At 32.9% G+C, this 27,537-nt stretch overlaps 4 protein-coding genes across 6 annotated transcripts; 1 reads left to right on the forward strand and 3 right to left on the reverse strand.

Moving 5' to 3' along the window:
• Positions 1-469: 469 nt before the first annotated feature.
• Positions 470-3,137, reverse strand: LOC140977090 (reticulon-like protein B5). Its single transcript, XM_073441653.1, has 5 exons — positions 2,828-3,137; positions 1,501-1,681; positions 1,271-1,412; positions 957-1,026; positions 470-863 (listed from the first exon to the last, which is right to left on the reverse strand). The coding sequence occupies exons 1-5, from the start codon at positions 3,024-3,026 to the stop codon at positions 700-702; spliced, it is 756 nt and encodes a 251-aa protein (XP_073297754.1). The 5' UTR covers positions 3,027-3,137; the 3' UTR covers positions 470-699.
• A 1,158-nt stretch (positions 3,138-4,295) lies between these two features.
• Positions 4,296-14,078, reverse strand: LOC140977091 (uncharacterized). Of its 2 annotated transcripts, none has more exons than XM_073441654.1 (9): positions 13,861-14,078; positions 11,064-11,183; positions 10,524-10,710; positions 10,205-10,420; positions 9,903-10,028; positions 8,168-9,078; positions 7,878-8,061; positions 4,695-7,762; positions 4,296-4,315 (listed from the first exon to the last, which is right to left on the reverse strand). In XM_073441654.1, the coding sequence occupies exons 2-8, from the start codon at positions 11,163-11,165 to the stop codon at positions 4,701-4,703; spliced, it is 4,788 nt and encodes a 1,595-aa protein (XP_073297755.1). In that variant the 5' UTR covers positions 11,166-11,183; positions 13,861-14,078; the 3' UTR covers positions 4,296-4,315; positions 4,695-4,700. The 2 variants fall into 2 exon arrangements, with proteins under 2 accessions (XP_073297755.1, XP_073297758.1); XM_073441657.1 differs by lacking the exon at positions 13,861-14,078 and adding an exon at positions 13,573-13,842 and having other exon boundaries at positions 4,297-4,315; positions 4,691-7,762.
• Positions 14,079-18,460: 4,382 nt separating this feature from the next.
• Positions 18,461-19,845, forward strand: LOC140977583 (probable membrane-associated kinase regulator 2). The gene is made up of 2 exons (XM_073442340.1): positions 18,461-19,417; positions 19,492-19,845. Exons 1-2 carry the CDS (start codon positions 18,490-18,492, stop codon positions 19,581-19,583), a joined length of 1,020 nt encoding a protein of 339 aa, XP_073298441.1. The 5' UTR covers positions 18,461-18,489; the 3' UTR covers positions 19,584-19,845.
• Positions 19,846-21,887: 2,042 nt separating this feature from the next.
• LOC140977092 (protein SGT1 homolog) lies at positions 21,888-26,995 on the reverse strand. Of its 2 annotated transcripts, none has more exons than XM_073441659.1 (10): positions 26,666-26,995; positions 26,103-26,172; positions 25,255-25,379; positions 23,957-24,089; positions 23,280-23,376; positions 23,115-23,180; positions 22,705-22,846; positions 22,541-22,620; positions 22,322-22,426; positions 21,888-22,212 (listed from the first exon to the last, which is right to left on the reverse strand). In XM_073441659.1, the coding sequence occupies exons 1-10, from the start codon at positions 26,826-26,828 to the stop codon at positions 22,105-22,107; spliced, it is 1,089 nt and encodes a 362-aa protein (XP_073297760.1). In that variant the 5' UTR covers positions 26,829-26,995; the 3' UTR covers positions 21,888-22,104. The 2 variants fall into 2 exon arrangements, with proteins under 2 accessions (XP_073297760.1, XP_073297759.1); XM_073441658.1 differs by having other exon boundaries at positions 22,541-22,619; positions 22,701-22,846.
• Between the last annotated feature and the right edge of the window lie 542 nt (positions 26,996-27,537).

Genomic DNA, 27,537 nt, shown 5'->3' on the forward strand with positions numbered 1-27,537 from the left:
ATGTAGTCGGTTTAAATTCTAACGTATAATTCAATTAAAATTTATCGTTATTGAGCCTCAAAAAGTACGTCTAAGTTTATGCAACAACTTACATTTACTAAAAAGTAATGAAATTAACTGTTTAAAAAACAATTGGTTTGCTCAGCTGATTTAAAATATTTTTATAAAGTCAAAATATTTCTCAAAACTTCTTAAAATATTTCTATCAGTTTTGAAGGTAATTTTCCGATATTTTGAAAATACAAGCTAAATCGCCTTCATCACCTATACGCACGTATTTGCAAATTACAAAACTGCAACTTGTGCAAATAACATCATTCTGAATTGTCAAACAAAATTTCACAAATTTCTCTCATCGTATCATTTACTTGAAGTTTATTCCAGTAAGATAAATTTGAGACACCTAGTGGTATTCTTTAAGTAAATACAACTAATAAAAAAATAAATAATAACAATAATTTTTTTAAAAAAAAAAACCTCTCAGTTATGATACCAACAAGTAACCAAAGTAACCACAACACAGCAATCTGATTCAAACATCGAGTGGAAAAACTCAACCGACTCACAAAACTACTGAATCCATTATAAATTATATGAAACCACAAACTTGGTCAAAAAACAAACCAGTAAGAGTTAGGGTTCTTCTATCAGACACCGAGTCTTGCAGAAAAACACTCATGACGCACCATTTTGCAAGATCTATGGAAGCTTGTCTTTGATACCTTTAGGAATTTTACTCAGTACCTTCGCATCGAACACAGCATATTGTTTCTTGAACTCTGCCTCAACTCTCTCGGCAAAAGCATCAATCCGATCATCATATTTTTCATAGATTACAGGTACTGTGTGCGCCAAAATGAAACCTACATTTGAAGGGAAAAATGGGAAATCGTGAAAAACTCAATCAAGAAATGCAAAGAATATTGCTTGAATCCCAGAATTAACATGCTTAGTACCCATGTAAAATAAAGTGAGGAAGCTACACCAACTTCCCAGAACAGATAATACCCATAGGCCAGCAATCACCTAAAAATCAGAAACAGAATGATTTGATGATTAATGAACAAGCCATGTACAATTGCATTAAAGTTCCTCGAGGCAAGCTATTCACGTGACCAAATTATGCATTATCTAATTAATTTCAAGAAAACTTACCCTGCCATCGAGAAATCTATGGTCTACAAATATTTGTTAATATAAAAGCAAAATGAAATTAAACTAGAAACTGCATTCTCATAATCTATTAAGAGCAAACAATGCTAGCACAAACAGCGAGGAATTTCTTCAGATCTCTCCCACGCGCAATATCTCTAATGATAGCAAAAGCTCTGTTGAATTCGACCCTAAAAGCAGAAGCCACACTCAAGATGATATCCTCCGGAATAATGACTTCTGGGATCTTAAGTGGAGACCTGGGATGCACAAGTAAAACTGAAAAGTAAGAAGATTGTAAAAATTATGCCAAAAATGGAAATCTTATGGGCCACTTGAGAAGCACACTTGTTGATGAACGTGGATGCATTTGACCACAGGAAAAGGACTGCCAGGGCAAAAATCAGGATATGGCACACTAGTGAGAGCAAATGATATTCAAGCAGTTCAAAAAGCACCCAAATTGCGGTGGCAACACCAAGCAACCCGCCAGAAATTTTCTTGTCCCTCCATAGGAAAATATCAGCAGCTGACAGATAATCAGTGTGAGATTCAATCTAGTTGGGTTAATTCAAAACACCAGTGATAAAGCATATCCGACTACATAATAACATATTGCCAGTTCTTATGGAAAAACTTATAGAACTTCAACAGTATGCATACAAGAACCACTGGCCTGCAAACCAATTGAGAACATTAAACATCGAATTTTCGACTGGTGGCAAACTCATCATCGAACGGATCACAATTTAAATTTAGATCCTATACCTTGTATTTCAGAAAATCAAAGTACAAAACCATATCAAGCCGTCCCTTGGTATAACAAAACTTAACGAATTTGACTCCCACACATTCACATCAGACTCTTCGTGTTTCAAGAGGACATGAGTCATATACAGACATATTATATGAAAAAATAACATTCCAGTCAAAACATGGGATTTAGAATATAAAACTTAAAACTTAACGACTTTCGGTTCATCTGCGGAATTCAAGTGTCATGAGGATGAAACAAAGAAAGAGAAGTAAAAAGTAAAACCGAGAACGCTACTTGAACACATTGTCAATGAGAGTCCATCAGTCATGTTAAATGATTGTTAACTGTATAATAGATATTTGAAGGGGTAAAAGTACCAAGGCCACTAAAAAACTTTTTTATAGTTTCATATTCATCAGCGGGAACTCACTAAACATTTATTTCTTTATACCTCAGGAAACCACATAGAAAAGCAACATCCCTAACATTATCTCTCGCACAAAATATAAAAATTAGTCCATTACGGCATCTAAACCCGTAACACGGTTTATCTGCGTGTCTAGAAGAGAATTAGAACAGATCTATTGGACAAACAAAGAACAGAATAAACACCCACAACAACTACTCGACCAAAAACATCAGGTGTCTAACTTGTGAAAGAATCCCAAATAACTAGTATCAATTCGCCAAAAAAAAAACATCAATTTTCACTGACACTGCACTTCTCACAATTGAATTCGGACACAACTAAATAATTAAAGAACAAAGTAATAGTTCTATGAATGTGAAAGTGCAAGTGATTCAATCGACGCACCCAAATTCCGAAATCCGCCTTCAACACACGGCACTATTTTGCATTATCGCTCTATAAAACTACAAAATTGATTTTAGAAAAATGTAATAGCAGGAAAAGCGTACGTTTTCCACCGCCTAGGACCTTGTGCACTGGCTTTTCGCGGCCGAAGAGACGGTAGACCTTAGCGGCCGGTTTTTCGTCTCTATCATTGTCCGAATCTGACGATGACGATGAAGATGAATCGTGACTGTGAAATTTCTCCGTGATCTTATCAATCAATGATTCGGAGGTGGGCACGTGTTTCTCCTGTTCGTCGGCCATGGATCCAATCAACGATCTCACGAGCTGACTTACGGTGTGTTTCCCGAGAGTTGATTGTTTCGGCACTTTTTGACTGCTTCACTTGAGCAAGAGAGTGAGGGATATGGTGGAAAAGCCTAGAAGGTTTTAAACCTATCTAGGTCTGAGGCTTGTAGTTTCAGAGCCTAAGGTTCGGAAGAAACCGGGGGAACGTATACCTTTCTTTTCTTTTTTGATACTGAGGGAAAGGGAAATCGTGTGGGCCGGTGAGGGATGATGGGTCATTGGTTCAGTAAACCCATAACTAATTATTAAATACTAGCAACCGAGGCACACGCGTTGCGTGTGTCATGAATATATTGAGCTAATATACTAAACATTTATGATATTACATCATGACATCGAAATATTTTGTACTTGAACCATGAAAAGCAATGGATTTCAAAGCTTAAATAAATATGTAAAAGTCAATTTGTTACCTTACATGATATAGGTTTTGATCATAAAAAATATTTATTCTTTTGAAGCCGTAATATCATCTCATGTGAAATAACGATAAACTTCAACGTAAAAGAATTAAACAAATAGTCAATTGATTTTTCAAAAAAAAAATCATAACATCATCGAACTAAAATTTAATGAATATAAAAACCTCAAATTTTTCTCTTAAATTCAGCTAATAAATTGAACAAATACAATTAAAACTGAATTTATCTGTAGACATTGTATGTATAAGTTAAACACCCCCAGTTCTAGCGTAATATAATAAAATATTGATTTTATCGAATCACACCCAAGTACAACACAGATGTACAAAAGAAATCAAGCAATCTATTAAAGTGTGCTATAAAAAATTGACATGATATAACAAAATATAAACTACTGCAATGATTTCATTAAATACATGGAAAATAAAATAGAAATTGACAATCTCCTTTTATTTGCCCAAAAAAAACCAAAATATTGTAAGTATATTATTTCACAAAGATGAACAATACAAATTCTAGCAATAGTGGTAGAATTAAATCATTTCCGGAAGACACGTATTATGTTTTGCTTAAGTTGAAATAGAAATCAACAATTTAAGTAGATAGAACAATGGAAATAATAAATACATTATCACCTGCAATATCAAAACAAACAAACGAATTATTAATGATTACTAATATAAAGCAACATAATAAATCATAGATCATATATTTATTCATTGTTAAAAACAAACCAGAAGAAGTTGGGGGCGAGTAGATCTTATCCATTGAATTGAGTATGCCATTTTTACAAATAATTTGTTTGTAACCAGTATCCTTCAGCTTTTGAGAAAAAAACACAAAGTCAAAACCAACAAAAAAAATTAACTTAAACTAACAAACAGAAAATCATAAATAATATGTTTATGTATTAGAAACTAACCAAGTACTTTTTAAAAATGATTCAATAAATATTAAAAATTGTAATATCCATGCCGAAAATGGTTATTTGGGAGACGTGATAAGATGTAGGATGAGAAATAGTTAAACATGGATATAGATAAAAGCATGGTTAGAAAACAGAGATAGAGATAAATTGAATTTATTAGCATTCCCCAAATTCTAATATTGAAGCATATATCATGTATTTAACGGTTATTGCAAATATTTGTACATAATGTATTTATAAGAAATTTACAATAAAGAGAGTTGACTTACTTACACTTTATCATTTTGTATTAGGTAGCAACACGTCTTTGAAAACCACGTTTCTTGTGAATACACCAGATTGACGCTCTAAATTCCCGTCTTTTACCAAAATTTTTGTAGAATTTTGTGAGACTCCTCTCGAAAGTGCCACATATAGTTGACCGTGGCTGAACACATGGTTACGCAAAAATATGCCAATATTTGGGATTGTTTGACCTTGTGCTTTGTTTATTGTCAAAGCAAAACTAAGCCTTATGGGAAACTGTCGACGTGTCAACTCAAATGGTAATCCGGAATTATCTTCACTTTTCAAGGGCATTCTATGTAGAAAGTATCTGGTACCTTTGTGAGGACCTGTTATGATCTCAGCATCTATAAAGTTTCTACCAAGATTGCGACATATTAATCTTGTTCCATTGCATAAACCAAGTTCAGGCGCAATATTTCTTAGGAGCATGACGGGACTTCCTACTTTCAATATGATTTTGTGCGGTGGCAAACCACTTGGACTAAGGGAATTCAAAAATTCTTCCTGAAAAAGGTTGTAATTGTCGTCTTCTACACTATCCCAAGAAGTATACTCTTTTTCCTCTCCAGGAAAATTGAGAATCAGCATTTGATTAATATTGTCCACATCAACATTTTTTGGTGTGATGATTGCTCTATCAACCATATAGTTTTCATCATTAACATGATTTATCATATTAGGAAAAACAGAATCAATCAACATCTGAATTGATTGTTCACCTTCCCATGGTATGATAATTGAATCTGGTAATTTTATGAAATCACGGTTTACAGTATGTTGCAATCCATCACCTACGCGCAATAGAAATTGCGAGAAATCAATATCTTGAGCAGATCTCATATTTTGTTGAAGGTGTATTGTCTTGACGCAATTCCAGAATGTTGACCTTGAAATACTTGCAGCAATTTGTTCTGCCTTTGACCCTCGTTTAACAACCGGTAACACTTGTCGAAAATCGCCACCAAAAACCATTGTCTTCCCTCCAAATGCTATTTGATTTTCCATAATATCTTGGAAACTCTTATTGACAGATTCAAAAGCATAGCAATTTGCCATTGGAGCCTCGTCCCATACTATAGCTGATGCACGCCTTATTAGATCTGCAAGTTCTGTCTGCTTTTTTATTTTGCAAAGTGTTGATGCGGTTGGTCTAAGTGGAATTTGAAAACGTGAATGTGCAGTTCTTCCACCTGGCAACAATGTCGCAGCTATTCCAGATGTTGCTACCGCAATTATTATTTTACCCATTTTTCTTAAATGTGCCAACATTGAGCGGTATAAAAAAGTCTTACCAGTGCCTCCAGGACCATCAATGAAGAAAAGTTGGGATTGGTTATGCATTATACTTTCTATGATGGTGTCAAACGCAATCCTCTGTTGATCATTCAAACGTTCAATAGATCTCAAATCATCATCAGAAATATGATAAGAAAGCTCATCCTCAATTATTCTTGGTAGTGGTGCGTCTTCTAAAAACTCAACACTTATTGATGGCAAATCAAAATCATCAAGTTTCATTTTGTATTGATGCAACAACCTTCGTATCTCAAGCAATAACTTATTGATGATTAAGTTACTTGATGAAATTTCTTTGCCATAATCTTCACACATGCTAGGATGGAACTCATCCCAGAGTTCTCGAACTATTGTTGGTTGACAGAACACCAGTACGGATACAAATAACCTTCTCAATGCAGATGGCATTCTAACAGAGCGTGCTTCTTGAAGACATTGTATTACATAATCATCCTGTTTGAGAAGTCCTCTCATTTGAGCAGACTCCTTAAATGTTGAATATGTTATCCCATTCACAGTCATCAGATCTTCAAAAGATGTCGGGCCCCTGACATGATTTAAAAGGATACGAAGATAAAACCTCTCACCTTCAGATGGCGACACAACATATACTCTTCCAACCACTTTATTGTTACGTCTTCGACGAATCCATTTTTTTTCAGATTTTATCCATGTGTAATATTGTGGAAATTCTCGATATAAATACTTTCCAGTCAAGTCAGGATCACAATTTATTTTGAAAAATTCTGTAAGCATAGTCTTCGAGTTGTTGTCATCTGCAAGTAGGTCACTTACGCGTTGTTGGGGGTCAAAATAAATCAAATTTTGGTTTGGTGTATGTAGTTGTAACCTAATGACTGAAGGATACATCCTACTGAACTCAAATGAGAAAATTCGCCACAATGCTTCAGGCGCACAAATCCACCTTCCATCCACGTACTGTTGGATTTCATCACAATTTTGTCCATTTCGTAACTCTAGTGCGACCCGATCAGGACCTTTATGGATGTACTTGTATATGTACTTGACACACTTAATCCCTCCACATACTTCAACATTAATATGACAATCATATTTTAATAAAAGCCAGGGATTGTAAGGGACAACCCAACCATTATCAATGAAAACATTGTCATTGTTGGGAACTGATACTTGGCCACCTTCACGTCTTCGATACAAAGGGTATGAATCATTTCCTCGAGATGTGTATTCCACAAATGGCTTTGGAAAGTTCTTCTTGCATTTACCATTCACCATGCATGGACAATTAGGATTCATCGATCCACATGGCCCATGTATCATATGGTGGACAACTGCTTTGTGCAAGTTGGGTTCTTCTGTTTGTAAAGGTATTTCAGCACGTACAATTGAGTCAAAGTGGTCGGGAGTACACAACTTGTCATTGTTTTCAAATATGACCAACATATGAACATGAGGAAGCCCTCTTTTCTGATACTCAATTATGTACGAATAAGAGCGGACCTTACCTAAAACCCCTCTATCCACAATGTCTTTCTTGAATTCCTCAAATTTTGACCGAAATATCCTTGTAATCAAATCTGGACGGTCTTGAGGCGATTGCCCAGAAAGTAGTTGATTTTTTATCTCATTCCAATTCGGATTGCATGTCATTGTAAGCATTATATCTGGTTTTCCATACGTTTGTACCAAAGTCATGGCATCTTGATACCGTTGGTACATATCACGTGGGCTACCACCGAAAGATGATGGCAAAACGATTCGGGTACCAACATTTCCTGTATAATGTATATGATAGATATGTGTAAGATGTGAGTTGTAACATATAGTGTGAAAATTAATATTCAAATCATTAAGTTATCGTACAATATTCAAATCAGTAAGTTATTGTACCTGCATTATTTTCACCTCCATGTAAGCAATCCTGCAATCCTTGGTAAAGTTCTGAACGTATATCACGTTGATTTGAACGTATCCATCGTAGTCTTTGTGTTTCAATCTTTACATAATTGTCAACCACATATTGTTGAAGTAGACGACCTCCTCTAAGAATCAAAGATGGTGAATTTTTTCGTATCTGGATAAGAAGATAATTTACACTATATGAGAATTGATGTAAATATAAGTTTGAACTTTTTTTAATAAAAAAGATAAAGCATAAAGTACAATGTTTTTTCACTAACCTGTAGCATATACGCATAGTAATTCAAGCATGTTAATCGGGTACCGTTGATATTTCGGATATTTAAGTCCCAACCATATGTACCATATGGCAAAAGTAGGGGATATTGTAAAGGATCATAATAGCCAACTACATCTTGAATGCTGATAAGATTTCCACCGATTCCTTGTATAGTAATATCTCGACTGCTCAAAGTTTCTTCACACTCGTTGTCAACAATGACGGCTGCAACTTGAGATGTTGTTGGTAAACTATATTGATGTTCATTAGGTTTTTGTTGCCTGATGATGAGCCTACAGTTAGGTATGTCTTCACATTTGCCAATTTGTCGAAACACGTGCACAAATGGATTGTGTTTATCAAGAATGTTTTGTATCTTAAGCAGCAATTCTCGCCTTAGTTCTGGATTTTCATGAAGTCTGTTGTCTATATCATGATCTGTGTCTACAATCCACATCTGCATGTACCGTGGCCTACAATTCTCATTTGGTAGAAGACTTCCAATCGAGTGATATATCGATCCCTGGGCACGAAATGTGTAAATTCCATGTGTACCGGTTGTTAAGGACTCATCTATATTGACTCTCATTGATGTAAAAGAGAAAACATGATTGTAAGCCCTTATGAACCGTCGAAAATGTCTGCCTTCCTCATTATCCGCAGCATACAACTCTTGCAATTCAATGGGAGAAGGGATATGATCCAAATTTGTGTTTCCATTTCTACAGCAGAATTGTGATGTTTCACCAAGAAACAGTAGAGCTTGACAATGTGTACAAATTCTTGGGTCAGACAATTGCCACTGATAATTTATCTCACTTTCACCGAAATTTCTTGCTAGGTTACGATATCGACGTGGACGTGGATATTGTTGTATGTTAGTAGTGACATTGTTTTCTTCGAAAATGTTTCCTGCAAAAATTTTCAAATTAGTCTTCAAACTAACAATTTTAAAAAGAGTTGTTGCTAGAAGAGTGAACCAATAAATTATAAAGTGGAAATTTATTATTTTAAACTATTTGTAAACTTTGTTTTTTAAAGTAACCCATTTTCCAAATATATGACGATGTACGCTGTCTATTGCAAAAAATTCAATTTTTTTTTAATCCTATATTGTTAAATGAAATTATCAAATGCATATGAGCTCTAATAAAAAAGTCAGATATTTCATATTTTACGTTAAAAAAATATACCATATTTTGAAATAATATCTTTATTATTTATATGAATTTTTTAAAAATATGAGTATTTATTTTAAATAAATTAATTTTTTTGTACAAAACTATGAAATAAGACATTTAAAAATATATAATGTGTTCAAATTTAGTTTTACATGTTTAAAAATATATTTAATGCAGGATGCTTCCTATTTAATTTTTAAATTAACTTATGAAACATTTAAATGATTAAATATTTAAGCTAAAAATTTTGACATTGAAAACAAAAAATAAACATCAATCACCTAGTTGGACTCTCATTGAAGTCATTAAATATTAAATGTATAACGTGAGAGAGGAAATTGATTGTAGAATCAATAAAAAAAATTTTAATAAAAAAATTCACCTGTATGTCTCAAATATAAAAAAATTTTGATGAATCAAGTATTTAGCAATTTAAAACCAATTAAGTCAACATATTTTTCTTAAATTATTTATTTTTATTTGAACTCATTGATATTGATTAAAGGTGTAAAACATATATATATAATCGACTATTTCATGGATATAGTAGAATACCTTGATGAACAGAATTTGGCCTTGGTAGACGTGTGCTAGAACTTCCACGCTCGTAATTTGATGTTAAAGTATGAAAAGATATTGGCTCTGAGCGACATGTTTGTCGCACTGTCGTCACATCAACAACTGTCATGAACAATAGATGTGGAGCCTTTTTTAACTTCGTAGTAGTATTTGAGAATGAGAACTATTTGGGATATTTTGTACAATACATCAAAGTAAATAAATGATTGTTATGCCAAGAAAATATTGTTTAACCTTACATTGTGGATATAAGTCCAAATATTGTAAAAGATACTTACGATTTTCACTGATGTTATGAGTTGATTCTTGAATAATTGTAATTGGTGCAGCAAAATCACTACTACCAAGATTAGACTCAGATGGAATTGTTGATCTTTCATTATCTTGTCTCCTTCGATAATTTGTACGACGGCGAGCCAATTCCATGTTCCTTGCATCCTCATTCATTGATCGTCGTCTGGTACGTTGTGCCAATCTCCAATTTATTTGTTGATCTGTTGAACAATATATTCATTTTGTAACCGTTTTTTGCATCTAGCACATATCAAAAGTATCACTTATAGACCATGTAAATATTTTTTGAACTACGTATTATACCATGCTGGTTTGAAGTAGAAATGGAGGAAGTAAATTCCATTCTTCTAATTTGGTAGTTTGATCGACGTCGAGCAAGGTAAGATTGTCGTCGTTGTTGGGTCATAGAATGTATCCTTTCACGTTCGTTATGCGTTAGCATTTGTCGCCTTTCGATGATGTAAGAGCTGGAGCTATAATTTGTCATGTCCTACATAGAATTATAGACGAATAGTTAATGTACTTATGAAAATAAAAAAATTAGAGTGGAATATACTTCAAAACAAAAGCGAGAATGGAGTGGTTAATGATTATTTTAGCATGTATGTACATGGCAATGTCGTCAACTATTTGAAGCTATATTTTGCCAATATATCATCGTTTTTGTCTAAAAATGAAAGATATAAAAAAATTAAATATATTAATGCTATTGTATTATTATGTCGATTGACCATGAATGAAAATGATTTTTAAAATACAAATATTTTAATAATTTCTTTAAAATTTTTCGACAATATAGTATTAAAATGTTTTATTGAAATTTTATATGAAAAAATAGCATACCTGTGGAGACCTTTGTTGTTGATTTGCGACGTCATTATGTATAGAAAACATGTTATTGACATTGTTGTCTGATATATGATCTCCCGAAGTTGTGGATTTCATTTTTCAATATTTAGATATCTGCAAGAGAAATATATTCTCATTACATCAAAGTCAACATAAAGCATAACCTAATATATACTGAGTGAAGAACCCATTGCCTAAACTATTTAAAGAATCTTCATTAATCTGACACTAAATATGATAAATTTATCGGAAGATGTGAAAAAATTGTAAAAGAGAAAGCGTTAGAGAAGCAGAAGATTAGAGTTTAAATTTGTGTTTGTAAAAAGATGTAAAATACATGATGAATGGCACAAAATTCTAGTCCAAATATTAAAAAATGGTCTCGAGGTCTGATTCAGTTTTGAACGCATATGAAAGGTGGCGTCTCCTAAGGCAGTTTCAAGTTGTGAGCGTCGTGAATTGGAGTTAATTGGATGAGAGTAAATTGACATCGCTTATCACAAATGAATCTAAGAACACCAAATAATGAAGATGAAAAAAACATGAGAGAATAAAGAGTTGGACAAAATTTAAAACCTTGATCTACAAATATAAATTTGAAAGCATTCATAAGGGGGAAACCGAAACCAACATTCAAAATGTGCGTCATACTTTCGAGATTTTAGAATTCAAACGATAAATTAAAAAAATGGAAAACACTTGTAAGGGGTAAAAACAATACTAAAAAGAGAAAGGGATAAAAATCAAAATTTTGTAAAAAGATCACCAAGACACCGTTTAGTTACTCTAGTATGCCCAATTTTAATAAATAGTAAAAGATATAAAATATGTAATAGTAGTTTTTTATATATAATTTTAAAAAATATTATATGACATTATGGTCATTATTCCGTAGGGATAAAATTAAATAATGAGTATTTTATGATACTATTTTATAACGAAATAACTCATAATAAAATTTGAAGTTGATCTCTTTCAGCCTCACCAATGAATGAACAAAAATTCCATATGAAAATCTGAAAGAAATTATGTTTTAATGTGTAATTGAATATGGATTGACAAATAAAAATAAAAGTAAAATCATTAGTACATAAAGGTTTTATCAGTGAGATACATTCATAATAATATAATAAATTCATTGAAATAACTTAACAATATCAAACTTTTTCCTAATTGCTTAGTCTATGAAAAAGCATAAAATTTTAGTTTACATGCCTTTGGAAATTTTCACATAACTTGATAAAAACTCACCAAATTTTCATTCTTTTAATTTTGTCGGAAAGCTAACTCATTCTATAGCAAATTTCAAATGTTTGACAATTGAAACGACATAAGCATACTATTTTAAACCTTCTTCAATCTTTGCACAATGTTATCTCTTAACATACTTATATAACACATTTTATACTTAATATTCACGTACTACGTCGCACACAAATTCCATTCTTCTAATTAACTCCTTTTACACATGAACACTATAAAGTTAAGGCAGGATTAAAATTCCGAGCTTTCTTAACAGATGAAAGAAACAAACATTGTGCAAATATTCACGTACAACGTCGCGCACAAATTTATTTCAATTTTGTGTATGATTTAATGTTATCAATAATTATGTTGTTTCAATTGTTTGACAAAAAACACTTACTATTTTAAATTTTCTTCAATCTTTGCACAATTTTACCTCTTAACATACTTATATAACACGTTTTATACGTAATATTCACGTACAACCGCACACAAATTCCATCCTATCCTCTCTGAATGGATTATTCAGAGAGGATAGGAAAGAAATGGAGGGCGTTACTTAAAGTTCCAAAATAACAGGAGTCAATTATTGATCACTACATCGTTCTTCCAAGTTCAATCTTAGTTATTATATACGCTTGATTAGACAGAGAACAAATGAGAGCATCTTACGTTAGTCATCGTGTGAATATTTGGTAACATGTCATTTTCTCAGTTCTGACCCACCATTATTTTTTTATTTGAAACACGATGATTGTTTTTCTTCTTATATATATTTAAATGATGATTATTACACTATTAAATTAAAGTGTAGTTGGTGAAATGAGAACACGACTCATGTGCTCCCAACTCCATACGAATAATCGTTCACCATACAGTAAAGTCACCTTTACATCATACATTCTTTTTACCATTCCATCAACACATCGTTCTTAAAGTTCCAAAATAACATGAGTCACTTATTGATCACTACATCATTCTTCCAAGTTCCATCAACACATCCTACAATCTGCATACAATATTCTTTACATTTCGTTTACGTTTCAATCTTTTCTTTTCTGAACAAAAATCAAATGAAACATTAGCAGTGTTCATCTTCAAAGCTATCACAGATAATGCATCCACCCACAGGAGAACAACCCCTCAAAATCAAAATTAAAAAAATATGACCCAAAAAGAACCAAGCAGCTAGCCATACATTGCAACGGAAATAATTAAAATTTTACGGTTAATATTTTAAAAATTAAACATGAAGAACCTTTGGTTGGTTAGAAATTGAGACAGCAATTCCTTTGACGACGCCTGGAATTACCCCTCCAACCGTCCCACCAGCCGGTTCAGCGGCAGAGGCGACAGCAACAGAACCAAGAGCAGATCCTATGTGTGGGTTGATATCCCAGATAATGCATCCACCCACAGGAGAACAGCCCCTCGAAATTAAAATTAAAAAATTATGACCCAAAAAGAACCAAGCAGATAGCCATCCATTGCAATGGGAAAAATTCAAATTTTACAGTTAATATTTGTAAAATGAAACATGAAGAACCTTTGGTTGGTGAGAAATTGAGACAGCAATTCCTTTGACGACGCCTGGAATTACCCCTCCAACCGTCCCACCAGCCGGTTCAACGGCAGAGGCGACAGCAACAGAACTAAGAGCAGATCCTAGGTGTGGGTTATTCTTCAAAAGAAATTGAAAGAGGTTGCGGCTTCAATGGGTGTAGATGACTGTTTGTGGAAGCCGTTGTCCTATTCTGTGCCACTTTAAGTAGTGGGAGAAAAATAAACAAAGCAGCTTGGTTTGGTTTGTTGAGGAAGTGGAGGAGGAAGCAACAACCATGATGGATTTGCGGGTGTTTGTTTCAGAAAATATGATATCTGGATTTTCTGTTTATGAGAGAATCTGTTTTCTGCGTTGGATTTGAGGGAAGAAGAGACTAACGTGGGGAGAAAATAAAAGGAGTTACAGGGGTATTTTTGAGAAAGTAAAAAACAGACCAAGACACAATACAGTTTTTATGTGGACTTTAACTTTAATAAATAGTAAAAGATATCTATCTTTAATGCACATTGAGGTACTATCCATGAGATTTTAGATGGTCGAATCTTCACGACGCCACGTTTCACATTTATATAAAAATAAAAAAGTAAACATTTTGTGAGAAGGTCTCACGAATCTTTATATGTGAGACAAGTCAATCCTACCGATATTCACAATAAAAAGTAATACTCTTAGCATAAAAAGTAATATTTTTTCATGAATGACCCAAATAAGATATCTGTCTCACAAAATATGACCCGTGAGACCGTCTTACATAAGTTTTTGTCAAATAAAAAACATTTGTTCCCAACCGGTCTCCGGCAATGGCACCGGACTATGTGGAGGCAATAAGACGTGTTTCTCATCGCAACAGGCGGATATGGAAGATTTGACAGATTTTACTCAACTTTTTTTTAGCATTTCGAGCGCACTTCCTGAAATTTTCAAAAAAAATATCTTTTTGGACGTTACAAAATTATTCTAGATATTTTATTATGAATTAAATAATAATTTTATTATAGTGTAGACATAGATATTTATATATCTACGACTGCTAATGGGTGAAAGTTTTATGTTTTTTAGTTGGGCCTGGTTCCCAATCCGTTGGACCGATTTCCCCAAAAAAAGAGTTCATTTGTGGTCGTGTAATCAAGCAAATCTTGTTAGTACATAATCAAATACTAGTATATCACGTACAGAACAATACTAATATATCGATGTACGTGTTACGTGCTTATATAATATTTTTTATAATTCATTTAGTTTCTTATTTTGCTTTTATTCTCTTTATTTTTACAATATATTTTTTAATTCATATCTCAAAATTACAATAAAGTCTCTCACTATTTTTTATAATTACATTTTGATCCTCATTTATATTTAGGAAACAAATGCTCTATCTGTTAAGCTATATATGGTTTACATTAACGTTTTAACAATTTATTAATATATATAATTATTAAAACATATCATGACACAAAAAATTAGGCACTCTAATAGTTTTAAACTTAATAATATAATATAGATAACATCGAGACAAAATACAATTTATCTGTGAATTTGTTTTAAGTATTATTTTCATTTGTAGAAATATTATCTGGAAAACGAGACATTTTTTATTGTTTATTCATTCCCCTTGAACTTAGGCATGGAGAATTCGGCACATTGTGAACCCCCATCACGCAGGATGCTCACAGTATATTACATTGGGCAATTAGTTCTCACGTACACACACATTTAATTAGTGAGTGTCATTTTATTGATGGACACGATAGATGGACATTTTCTTACTTTACAATTAAGCAAAACCGTTAAAGATTTTTTAAAAAATGTGTGGCAGAAGAAATTATTTTTGGAAATTTACCTCTTTTACAGTCTTTTGACTTTATTTATTTTCTCTTTTGTTTCCCACGTTGTTTTCGACTTTTATTTTTTTAAATTAGATAATAAAGCACTTTTTAAAATAATTTTAAAAGAAATTAACACTTTTGGTAGCCGAGACCAAAAGTTTATAAGATATGTTTGGACTTTATTTTTTTTAGAAAAAAGTGTTTTCTTGAAAATATACCGTGGAAACAGATACAAAAGTATTATGAGATATTAAAAATTTTAAAATATACCATAATAAAATGTTTTAGAAATCAAAATTCAAACTAAAACTAAAATCAGACTGAATAATAAAATAAAACAATAAAAAAGTCAGCAAAATTTCAAATTACCAAAACTACAAGTCAAACCTTTAAATACCCAAAGTCCGAAGTCTGACTCGGCATGCACTATCCCCGATATCTGCTTTGCTTTCACAGATTTATTATTTAGCAAATAAAGACTGGAAAAAGTAAAACTCAAAGCTCGCAAAGATTCACTAATTTTTTCCCTTTTTTCTCTACTCTTTTCTTTTACTTTTATTTTCCCTCTTTTTTGCAAGGTTCTAAAAGCGTCAAACGTCCCGAAGCGCGGATATTGAGCTCCAAGTTTTTCAACCTTAAGCGAGATTAGCACGGACTTAAGCGAAAAAACGTTTTTTATCTTTAGTGTAATTGTAATTATCTCAAACTAATAAATAGATAAAATAATACATAAAGATGATAAATTTAAGTATGATGCATTAATTCTCATATTTATAAAAAATAAAAATATCAAAATTACAGTCTTTATTTGTTTTTGCAACTAGACCACATTAAAAAATATTAAATATTTGTCAAATCATTGTCAGACAAGCTAAATCATAATTAAAATTTAAAAATAAAATCTAAATTGAAAACGCAACTAGTTATTTTAAAATAAAAAGACATAACTTCAAAATAAAAAAATTAAAAATAAACAGATGCTATTAATTGTGATTAAACACACTTAATTTGACGCCTTAATTATGCTTAATTCGGTCAAACTGTAGTTTGACCGTTTTTCTCTGAAACGAAGCGTTTTTGTCTAACTTCAAGTTTAAACGTGATTAAGCAGAGCTTAAGAAAACTTTTTAGACCACCGCTTTTTTGTATCTTTCTTCTTGTAAAATTTCTGTCCATCCTTGTGAATTTCCTTCTTCACCAGTTCTTTCCCTCATAAACATGCTATAAATTTTTTTTATTTAATATTATAAATAATAAGTACGTGTTAAAAATATAATTCAGTCAATAATAACTCATTGGAAGTATTTTAAATTAATGTATTTAATTAATTATATTAAAAAAATATTATTGAATACCTCTCATGATGATACGATTCAATAAAATAGTATTTGAACTGAAAAAATCGAAATCATACCTAGAGGTAGTATACCGTATCGTATTATAACGAAAATTTTATATCGTATATCATATCGAAAATTACGGTATAAGAAAATTCATACCGATATCGTACCGAAAATTTCGGTATACCGNTATTTTAAAATAAAAAGACATAACTTCAAAATAAAAAAATTAAAAATAAACAGATGCTATTAATTGTGATTAAACACACTTAATTTGACGCCTTAATTATGCTTAGTTTGACCGCTTTTCTCCGAAGCGAGACGTTTTTGTCTAACTTCAAGTTTAAACGGGATTAAGCAGAGCTTAAGAAAACTTTTTAGACCACCGCTTTTTTGTAACTTTCTTCTTGTAAAATTTCTGTCCATCCTTGTGAATTTCCTTCTTCACCAGTTCTTTCCCTCATAAACATGCTATAAATTTTTTTTATTTAATATTATAAATAATAAGTACGTGTTAAAAATATAATTCAGTCAATAATCACTCATTGGAAGTATTTTAAATTAATGCATTTAATTAATTATATTAAAAAAATATTATTGAATACCTCTCATGATGATACGATTCAATAAAATTGTATTTGAACTGAAAAGATCGAAATCATACCTAGAGGTAGTATATCGTACCGTATCATAACGAAAATTTTATATCGTATATCATATCGAAAATTACGATATAAGAAAATTCATATCGATATCGTACCGAAAATTTCGGTATACCGATCATACCGATTATACCAAAATTGTACGGTATACCGAGATTTCGGTACGGTATCGATATATACTGTTTTATACTGAAAAAACCTTACATTTTAAATTTTTTATAAATTTATTGTTTTAAAATATTACATATTTTAAAATTTTTGTATATTTTTTCGGTGTTTCAGTATATATTGAAATTTTCAAATTGCATATTGTTATCTTACCAAAAAATTCGATATTATTACCGTACCGTATCGAAATCTTCGGTATATATCGAAAATTTGATATTTTTTCCAACGTCTAATCATACCCACCACTCAAAAATGTTTGCGTACCAAATAGAAATAACTTTATAATAATAAATGTTTAATTAAAATTTATTTTTAAAATAAATTATTTATTTGAGTCGAAAATTTTCCGATCCAAACCCGGTCAGCAATGGTTATTAATTATGGGTCCGGGTCTGCAAAATACACTCTGTGCTCTGCATGAGTCGTCCCTGTTTCATCTCAGTGTAATTCAGTGTTTGGTGTCATATTTTTTGACCCGTTTTTTAACTTTAATGATTTGTCCCACTTGACCGCCATTTTACTCACACCAAACAAGGTGTTAGCAATCCCTCTCCCCTATAAGTACTTGCAGACTAAACTGAATCAAGTCACTTTTCAAACGATCTCTAAATTCTAATGGAAGCTTCCACTGATTTTAAAATCTGGCGAAAGGCCGGCTTCGGAGTTGACGCCTTCTCCGGCGGCGACTTATTCACGAATTATTGCGGAAACACCAATGAGGACGCGAGCAATTCGTGCACCGACGGTGAAGAAGACGAGGAGTCGTTCTTCGATTTGGTTTTCAAATCGCCTGATTCCTCCACCATCGAGGGAGGCAATGAAGCTTCGAAGAAAGATCTGCCGTTTATGGAGTCCCCTAGAGATGTATTTTTGAGTAAAAACCGAGTGTTAGATGCTAATTCGAAGGCGATGTCTCCCATTTCTCTCATGCGGTTGCATTCCAAGTTAAAAGTCTTCAGGTTGGGTTTCAAACAAATCGTGCAAATGCGGAAACCGGAGCCTAACGCCCAGTTGAATACGAGTCCGGTGACTGTGTTCGGGAAATCCTCGAAAATTGAACAGCGGAGTCAGGTCTCTGCGAAACGCAAAGAAGATGAATTTCACGTTTCTTCAGTTTTCGCCAGAGACAACAGCTTGAGAAGTAAAATGCTGGAAGAAAAGTATGATTGCGAGCGAGTGACCTCCTCCTACGTCGTTTCTCCCGAGAAACTTTCGAGGGATTCTGTCCGAAAGTATCTGAAGCTAATTAAACCTTTCTACGCAAAGGTTTCAAAGAGACAGGACGAGAAGCAGGTGAAGTCAAAGACATCCTTGACGCCGTTACCTTCTCCGGTGACGGCTCCGATGAACGTATCAAAGTTTCGTGATGGGAGGAGCATAGTAGGGAGTTTTAAAGTTGTGGCAAGGTATTCGGGACAGAGCCGATACACGTCAACGGCACAGCCACCTATCCGCCGGAGAGACGATTCGTTACTCGAACAGCATGATGGAATTCAAGGCGCCATTCGTCACTGCAAAGAATCGTACAATTCTTCATCCGCTGGTACATTTCCTTTTTTCTTAACGGTGATAAGTATTTATATTTCTCGAGAATTTATTTTTCTGGAATAATTTCAGAATACACTCGATTAATTGGATTCGGCAACTACTGTTCGCACGACAATATGGGAAGAAATTCATGTGAAGAGCTGAAGAGATGCAGCATTTGAATCATAATGAAGGGGTTCAAGAAGAAAGAACAAAATTGCAGGAACATGAGCTGACGATTGCATGATGTCATAATTTGTATTTTTTGTCAAAATTATGGCTTGGGAAAAAACATATAAAAAGCTGCTACACGGTGTGAATGGTAGACGTCTGTTTTTCCTCCGTAAAGAGTGATGGTTTTCATGAGTAGTACTCTATATTGTATTTAAATTTAAATAAGGAAAAAATGAAGTAAATGATTGTGGATATTTGAATTTAACCTTTTTTGGGATTTAATTAATAGAGTTAATTTAATATATTGATGGTTAGTTTATTAATTATATGGCAAAAATATGTGGAAGACGTTCTGACGGATCGTATTTTGTGAGACGAATCTCTTATTTGGGTCATCCATGAAAAAGTATAATTTTTTACGCTAAGAGCATTACTTTTTATTGTGAATATCGGTAGGGTTGATCCGTCTCACATATAAAGATTTGTCATATCTTGTGATTTATATTATGTTAATTAACATGCATCATTTATTATTCAAGAATCGGAATATCTAATGCTATGAAGTTATAAACGTTTATTGTCAAATGCCCTCAACTTTAGAAAATTACCATTTTTATTATATTTTTGATATGTTATTTACTTTTATTTTTTTACTAAATAACTAAATTAAATTTGGTTTATAGTCTCTCAAGCATGATATAGTTCTTAGTAACAAAAAAAATGGTAAATAAATGTTAAGCAGAATATTCTATAGGACCCTTATCAATACATTACATGAGGACAGACTAAAGTAACATCCATTTTCGTGAATTGATAAGGTTTGAGACGACGTGAGATGATATTTTCCAACATCGCATCATTGATATTCACTTGAAACATATTTCTCACTTAAATATTGTAAGATTACACTTTGAAGATCGGTGTTTGCATTCATCTCTCTCGACTTTCTTCATACTTGTACTTATTTTTTGATTTACCATATCATCGGAGTCAACTTATCTTTGACTCGAGGGGTTTTCCATTCACGTGGTAACCTTTTTAATAAAAAAAAAAGAAAAAACTAAAGTAACAGCCAATTCTTTTATAAAGTACACTTGTGCTAATATTATGTCACCGAAATTCCAACCCAACCACACTTTCCTGATAAATTTATTTTTGTGCGCTCATTTTCCAATATTACAATTATCTTGGGAATTTGACGAATTCCTTTGAGTTCAATGCATGTAATTTATTCGAAATTGTGCATTGTAATTAATGAGATTTTGGGTTTCCATTGACAAAAACAGAGACTCCATTTCATGTTTGCTAAAGTGATTTCCGCGCGATAATCACCGGAATACACCGTCTCTTTTTACCCACATCATTGTCTTGCTGGGATTAGTAACGACGCTTTTGCTTCGAAGGAAAATTACCGAACAATTTGAATTTGCACGGCAAGCATAAGAATACAGATTCCCACTTTGGTTTGCTCAAAATTTAAAGTCTGCACTCTACCGTTTGGATTATTAACCGTTTATAAAAAAATATAGTTATTTTTTACCACTTTAAATATATTTTTAAAAATGAATTTCAAATTATGATTTCAAATTATTTTTAGTTTGCATTTACGTTGATAGATTTCTAACTCTATGAATTCCAAAATATATTTATGTTTTTTAATTAAATAAAACAATAAACTTCGAATGTATCCTTTACATATTTATATAATATATTTTATAGTTTAATTAGAATGAATTTCAAGTACACAACAATATGTCATTAGAAATGTATTTTATTTTTTAAAACTAATGAGTAAATAAATAAAATATAAATTTAAAATTCGATCTATTATTTTATTAATAACAATAAAATTATAATTGAAATTCATTACTTTCAAATTTATCTCCTCAATACAACCTAATTTTCATACAATAAATTCAAACCGTGTTTGATGAAAAAATATGATTTTGAGGAAGATATTTGATTTAAGAAGAGATTTGAGATATAAATTTTAAATAATGTTCATTTTCGAAATATTTGAAATTCATCAAAATTATTATTAAATAATATTTTTGATAAATTTGAACCCAAGACGTGAACCTAGGCCATAATAACTTGATATAGAAAGAATTTAAAATTCATTGAATTTGGTCATCCAAAACAAGTTAAAAGATATTGAAATCCTTACTCTCAAATATATCTATAGAAGAACTACCCAAGTGAATTTCAAACCCATCTAATACCAAATTATTATTTAGGCTTATACATGAAATAAGATTTAAACACGATTGCACGCTAAAAATGAAAAATTCCAGAATGCAAGAAAACGCAAAGCAAGAAAATTCCAAATCAGTATACGGAAGTTTCACCACAGAAATAAGAATTCTTGTTTTCAGGCAACCGAATGTTTCCACAAGTATATAAATAAAAATATTCAAACTGGATTCATCAAACAAAAAAATATAAACGGGTTCAGAGCAAAACCAAAGTAACTCGGAACAAAGGGAGAATAATGTCACAAAAATAACAAGGGTAAAATATATAACCACCTTAGTATTCCCATTTCTTCATTTCCATGCCGTCCAGGGGACTTCCTTCCACCTTTTTCGACCCCACTTCTTTCCAGTTAGTCGATAGCACTGTACCATTGGATTCAACCTGAACAACGTTTCATACAGTGATTCAAAATACGCATGACCGAATTCCTATGTAGATGATTTATAAAAATAAGTCAATTTTAGGTCCATGAAAAAGGTGATGGCCATACAAAAGATTTGCTCATGGCTCTTCTAGTGTCCTCGTCTGCACCTTTGTAAATGTCTCGGAAAAACTTGTTCAAAGCTGCATCGCCATCTAGTTTTTCATCCTTCTCCTGTATAAAAAGAACAAGAGAATTGTCACACGTAAATAATGGGCTGATTCAGAAGTTCTATAGACTATTTCACGGCAAATGATAAAGGTGAGGGGTACTATATTACAAACATACCTCCTCTTTTACTTGAGCCTCCAATTTATCCCAGTCCACCCCTTTTGGCTTGGAGGAAGGATAGGTAGGTTTTTGATAACCTGAAAGTCAAGTTAAAAGTTGTAAAAAGTAAACTGGACCACGAAGCGACCTGGACTTGGAACTTCAAGAAGTAAGCAACACACCTGATGATGTTGCAATTTCTTTCTGAACAACTGCAACATTCTTGCTGAATTCAAGGGACGACCAATTTATGGCTTCAGCTTTGGCAAGTCTGATTTCAATTTTGGTAGATAGGACAACATATCTGCATTTTGCAGGGACAATCTGTAGGTGAAGAACGTAAGAAACATAGGTTGTAAGTAGCAGAAGGCTTTCAATCTTGTACCAAAAATTAAAAGGATAGAAAAAGAAAAGATAGCGTTGCCTTTATTTTCTCATTTGACCAAAGCACCGACAAGAGTTTGAGAACACAAGTCAGTTAACACTAACATTGGTCCATTTTTACCACGTGGGAAAGGTTATGACGCATGATATTAGTTCAAGCAAAATATCGACCCAAAATCAGTTGAGAAGCATCCAGTTTATAATTCACCTTTCCAAACAATCTTGGTTGAAAATGATAGGCATCTTCACCTGGCACCTCGATGGTAACGCTGAGCTGAAAATCAGGGGGGAAGGACAGAAGGAGTAGGTACATTAGTAAAAGCTACTGAAGAGATATTTAAAACAAAGTAAAATAAATGGATGATTCACTCACTATTTGTTCGCCAAAATCAATTACAACCCTGTCAGCTGGAATACCCTTTGCAAATATTGTTACCACTACTTCCTCTGGTTTCTGAAAAAATTCATGCCTGCAAAACATATTATCAGTAATAAAGGACATACACAATCATCCTGGCAAGAGGACATCCCGATAATCGAAAACCTACGGCAGCTCACAGCAATTTCCAGAATTGTATTCGAACATATTTTGTTGAAACTTTACATTCCGATATATAGGAGGTAAAGGGTTGTTTATTGTTTATATGTACAAGGAAACGCTCTTTCCCATGTCAACTAAGCCACATGACAAGCCCTCTTAATATGTCCTAGTTAATTAAAAGACCAAGTGAACAGAAAAGAAATGCAGAGATATTGCTCAAACAATTTGGAAGACCAATCGACAATTTCATGTAGAGTTTAGGTAAATCATGGGGATACGTTTGGTGATCTTGCGAGAGTGTTTAACCGATTCGAAAAATACAAAGGCTTAAACCAGCTAATAATTTTTTACTGACTTGATAGTCACCAACAAGATCACCAAAAGTAGCATTCCGGGGCTTCTAACAATACAAAAAAAAATATCGCATCCAACATATATTTATATATTTATTACAATATTTTACACAAACAGACTAATGGGTTGGTCAATCCACGTGCAAAAATATTAACCTATATCTTGGTTTGGTTGACGAAATCGTTGTTCCTTCACTGGGTATGGCAACAGCCGGGGGCCCATTATTAGGAGTCATCACATGTTCTGGAGCTTTATCAGCTAATTTTTTTGGCAGTTCTTCAACCCCCTCTGAAATAGGCAAGAAACATGAAATAAATGAGAATAAGATCCCCAACAGTAATATCTTAGTTTGTGAGCATAAATAGGTACAATATGAATGAAGGAGGGAGATTATATGATCAGCGCATAAAATACATGTTAAGATTAGAACTTGGATCTAACTCAACTCAACCACAAAAGCTAACTCAAACGGGAGGATTCTTCAAGTCCATATATACAACTACCAATAACTTAATACAACCGATGTGAGCCATATCACACACCTTACACCTTGGAATAAACAACTAGAACTTGAACTTGAAGTTTACAAGACATTAGCGGGTGGTCCATAATAGCAGTCCAACACAAAACGGTGGACATAATATCTGATACCATGTTAAAATTTGAACTCTGATACCATATTAAAATTGAGTCTTGGCCTAAGTCCCTCTTGAACTAGTTTTTCCGGTGGAGTTTGGTTTAGATCTCGATCTTAACATGATATCAAAGATAGACGCACCGTTATGTAGATAAAAATACTTTAAATTTAAATGAAACAAGCACCAATTTTTAGTGAAAACGCATATCTAGTTGAGTAGAGCATAACGATCTTTTTTTACTATGATAGAGCAGGTAGCCCCTCTACCATTTGTTTTAGCAACTTATTCTAGGGTCTCCTATACAAGAGCTTGCCAGATCAGTTATGTGAATAAGTGAATTGATCACAGCGTTTATGAAAGAATAAAGGAAAATCCACGAGATATGGGCTTTTAATAAATGAAACGTGATATACATAAGCATTTCTTAGCCAAGGTTGAGTTGCACAAAACAAATTATCCGGACCAAAAAATTCCATAAGCATGTCATTTCCATCAAAGTGTAACATAATTTGGAAATGGCCACGGCCGAAATACAAAAACTAGAGAAAAACAACATGAATTAACTTGTCGATAAATAAAAAAATTAAGTTCCAGTACACATAAGTAAGTTTCCAGCATACAGACAGACACACTAAAGCAATGGATTGATTAAGGGAAAGAAGGCAGCAAAGAGATTCGATTTTAAATTCATAAAGAACAAACTTTAACCATGTTTAATTGAGGCCAATATATTTAATTGAGCCATGACACCATCACCGTCGAGAAATGAAATGAATATGTATCTAATATACCACAAAAAAATTCGGTCAAGTTACCTGCTATACGTTTTTCACACTCTTTTATCATGTCTGTGAACCTGGAATCTCCAGGTGCTAAAGAAGCACCAGTCTCAAAGGCTGTCTTAGCAGTCTCGTACTCTTCAAGTTTGATACAAGCCATGCTGCGAGCAGAACGTGGAACCGTAATTTGTAAGAATTACATTGAAAAACATTATATAAAGGAAGACAGATGATATACTAAGTTTGGCCGATACAGTAGAAAGTCATCAACTGCAACCAATCAACCATACGCACTGCGCAAACTAATTTTGGGACCTTCTATGGAAAAAGCCCATGAAAAAATACACTCGGTTTACTATCATTAACAAAGAGGTAATAGGTACAACGTTGAGATCGTGATTTAAAGACTCATTGAGCAGCCACCCGAAAGGGGGGCCAAATTCAATCCTGAATAACCATAAGAATGATATTAAAGCTCCTTCAGATAAGATTTGAATTGAAACATGACTAAAAGTGACTCATGTAGCATGAAGATTAGAGCACTGGTAGTTAGGCCCCAGGAGATTCAATGTACATCCAGATTCGCAGAATTCCTCATGAACGGCATCTCAACAAATGCAAGATATCAAACTAATGCCAAAAGTAAAATAAAGAATATCAACAACAGGAGTTTGTTGTTGAACTTGCAACATAGTTCATCATAAAAATCCAACCACGAATTTTCAAAGTTCAATAAGCTGAAAGCAGACCAATTAAATGTCTTTTCTGTTTATTGAATCTGTAACATAATTTATAATGAAATTTGTACAAAGAAATTTCAGTCTAAAGAATATGAATCAGATACACTTCAAACCAAAAAATGAAAACCAAATGTAAAAACTCACCCTTTTCGATAAAATGCTTTAGCATTCGCTGCGTCAAGTGCAATTGCCTTATTGGCATCGGCAACAGCCTCTGTGCATCAAATCTAACTATCTCAAAACTAATTTTGTAAAGCACAAATCATCAAATTATCTGGCAAGTTCAATAAACTAATACCAGACAAAAGCACGTCATATGAACAAAAAAAATCAGTCTCAAAGGCAGTACAACCAAAATCTCTATTTATCAACTATTCCATATTCTATTGTCATAAAGGAATCATCGTTGTATATAACTATAATCACACGTGACTTTTAAGAACTCCTCGCCTAAGTCTCCACGTGTAGACACCATCCAAAAATTCCAACTTCTAGCAAACAAAAAAGTAACTTCGTTTGAAATACATAACCTAGCCACTCTGAAGAAAGGAATCCTATCGAGCACAAATCTTTCCCTAAAATCCACAGAATAGTCATGTCGCGCAATTACACATACCCCCCCCCCCCCCGGGCGGGCGAAATCAGAGTAAAAAGCAATATTGTGGAGAAAAAGACAACAGATGATATTAAACTCGACCCGCAAATACCGGCAAAGTTTCGAAGCTTAATATTGGCCTGAGCACGGTCGGTGAAGAGGTCGGCGCTGTTAGGATTTAGGGAGATTGCCTGGGAGTAAAGGTCAATGGCAAGTTCGAAGTGGTCATCAATAAACGCCTCCCTCGCCTTGGCTTCCAGACCCGACGACGCCATTAACAGATTTTGAGTCAACCCACGATATTCTACGAGTGTGTGTCCGTGAAATTGATCTTCGGAAATAAATTCGTGGAACTCTCTAGATAACAGCGAATGATTTTAGATGGAAGAACAGTCCAAAAGGAAGAGAGATTTCTGTTCAAAAACACATGGAAATAAAATCTTGGGTGACCGCTACCATATATAAGATTAGTATCCTATCGTATTATTTTGTAATTAAATATATAAGATTAATATCATATCTTTTTATTTTGTAATTATAGGAAAAAAATATATTTTTATTCTTATATGGTAACTTTTTGTGATTTTAGTTATTTTCAAACTCGGTTTTAATTTGTTATATTTGTTTATTTGAAGTCAACATAGTATTGATGTATACAAGATCAAACAAACGTTTTAACAGAAAAAAGTTATAATTGTCAAAAATTAAAAATGTATATTATTATTAAAATTGAAATGTAATAATATTGACAACATCAAGAACCAAACTTCCAATTTTTATTTGAATAAAATACACAAAATATTATAAAAAAAAGTATGTCTCTTGTGAGACGGATCTCTAACAACGGAATAGTAGCAATCTCATGATCATCAACAAATCCTGTAGATAAAAATGAATGAGATGTTCCAATGTCTATCAATATACGTGTAGAATAATAAAAAACATAGCATACACCTGCAATCACTCCTCCTTATGCATCCTGAG

The sequence above is a fragment of the Primulina huaijiensis genome, chromosome 5 (genome assembly GCF_012295235.1).
Source record: "Primulina huaijiensis isolate GDHJ02 chromosome 5, ASM1229523v2, whole genome shotgun sequence".
NCBI classification, from domain to species: domain Eukaryota; kingdom Viridiplantae; phylum Streptophyta; class Magnoliopsida; order Lamiales; family Gesneriaceae; genus Primulina; species Primulina huaijiensis.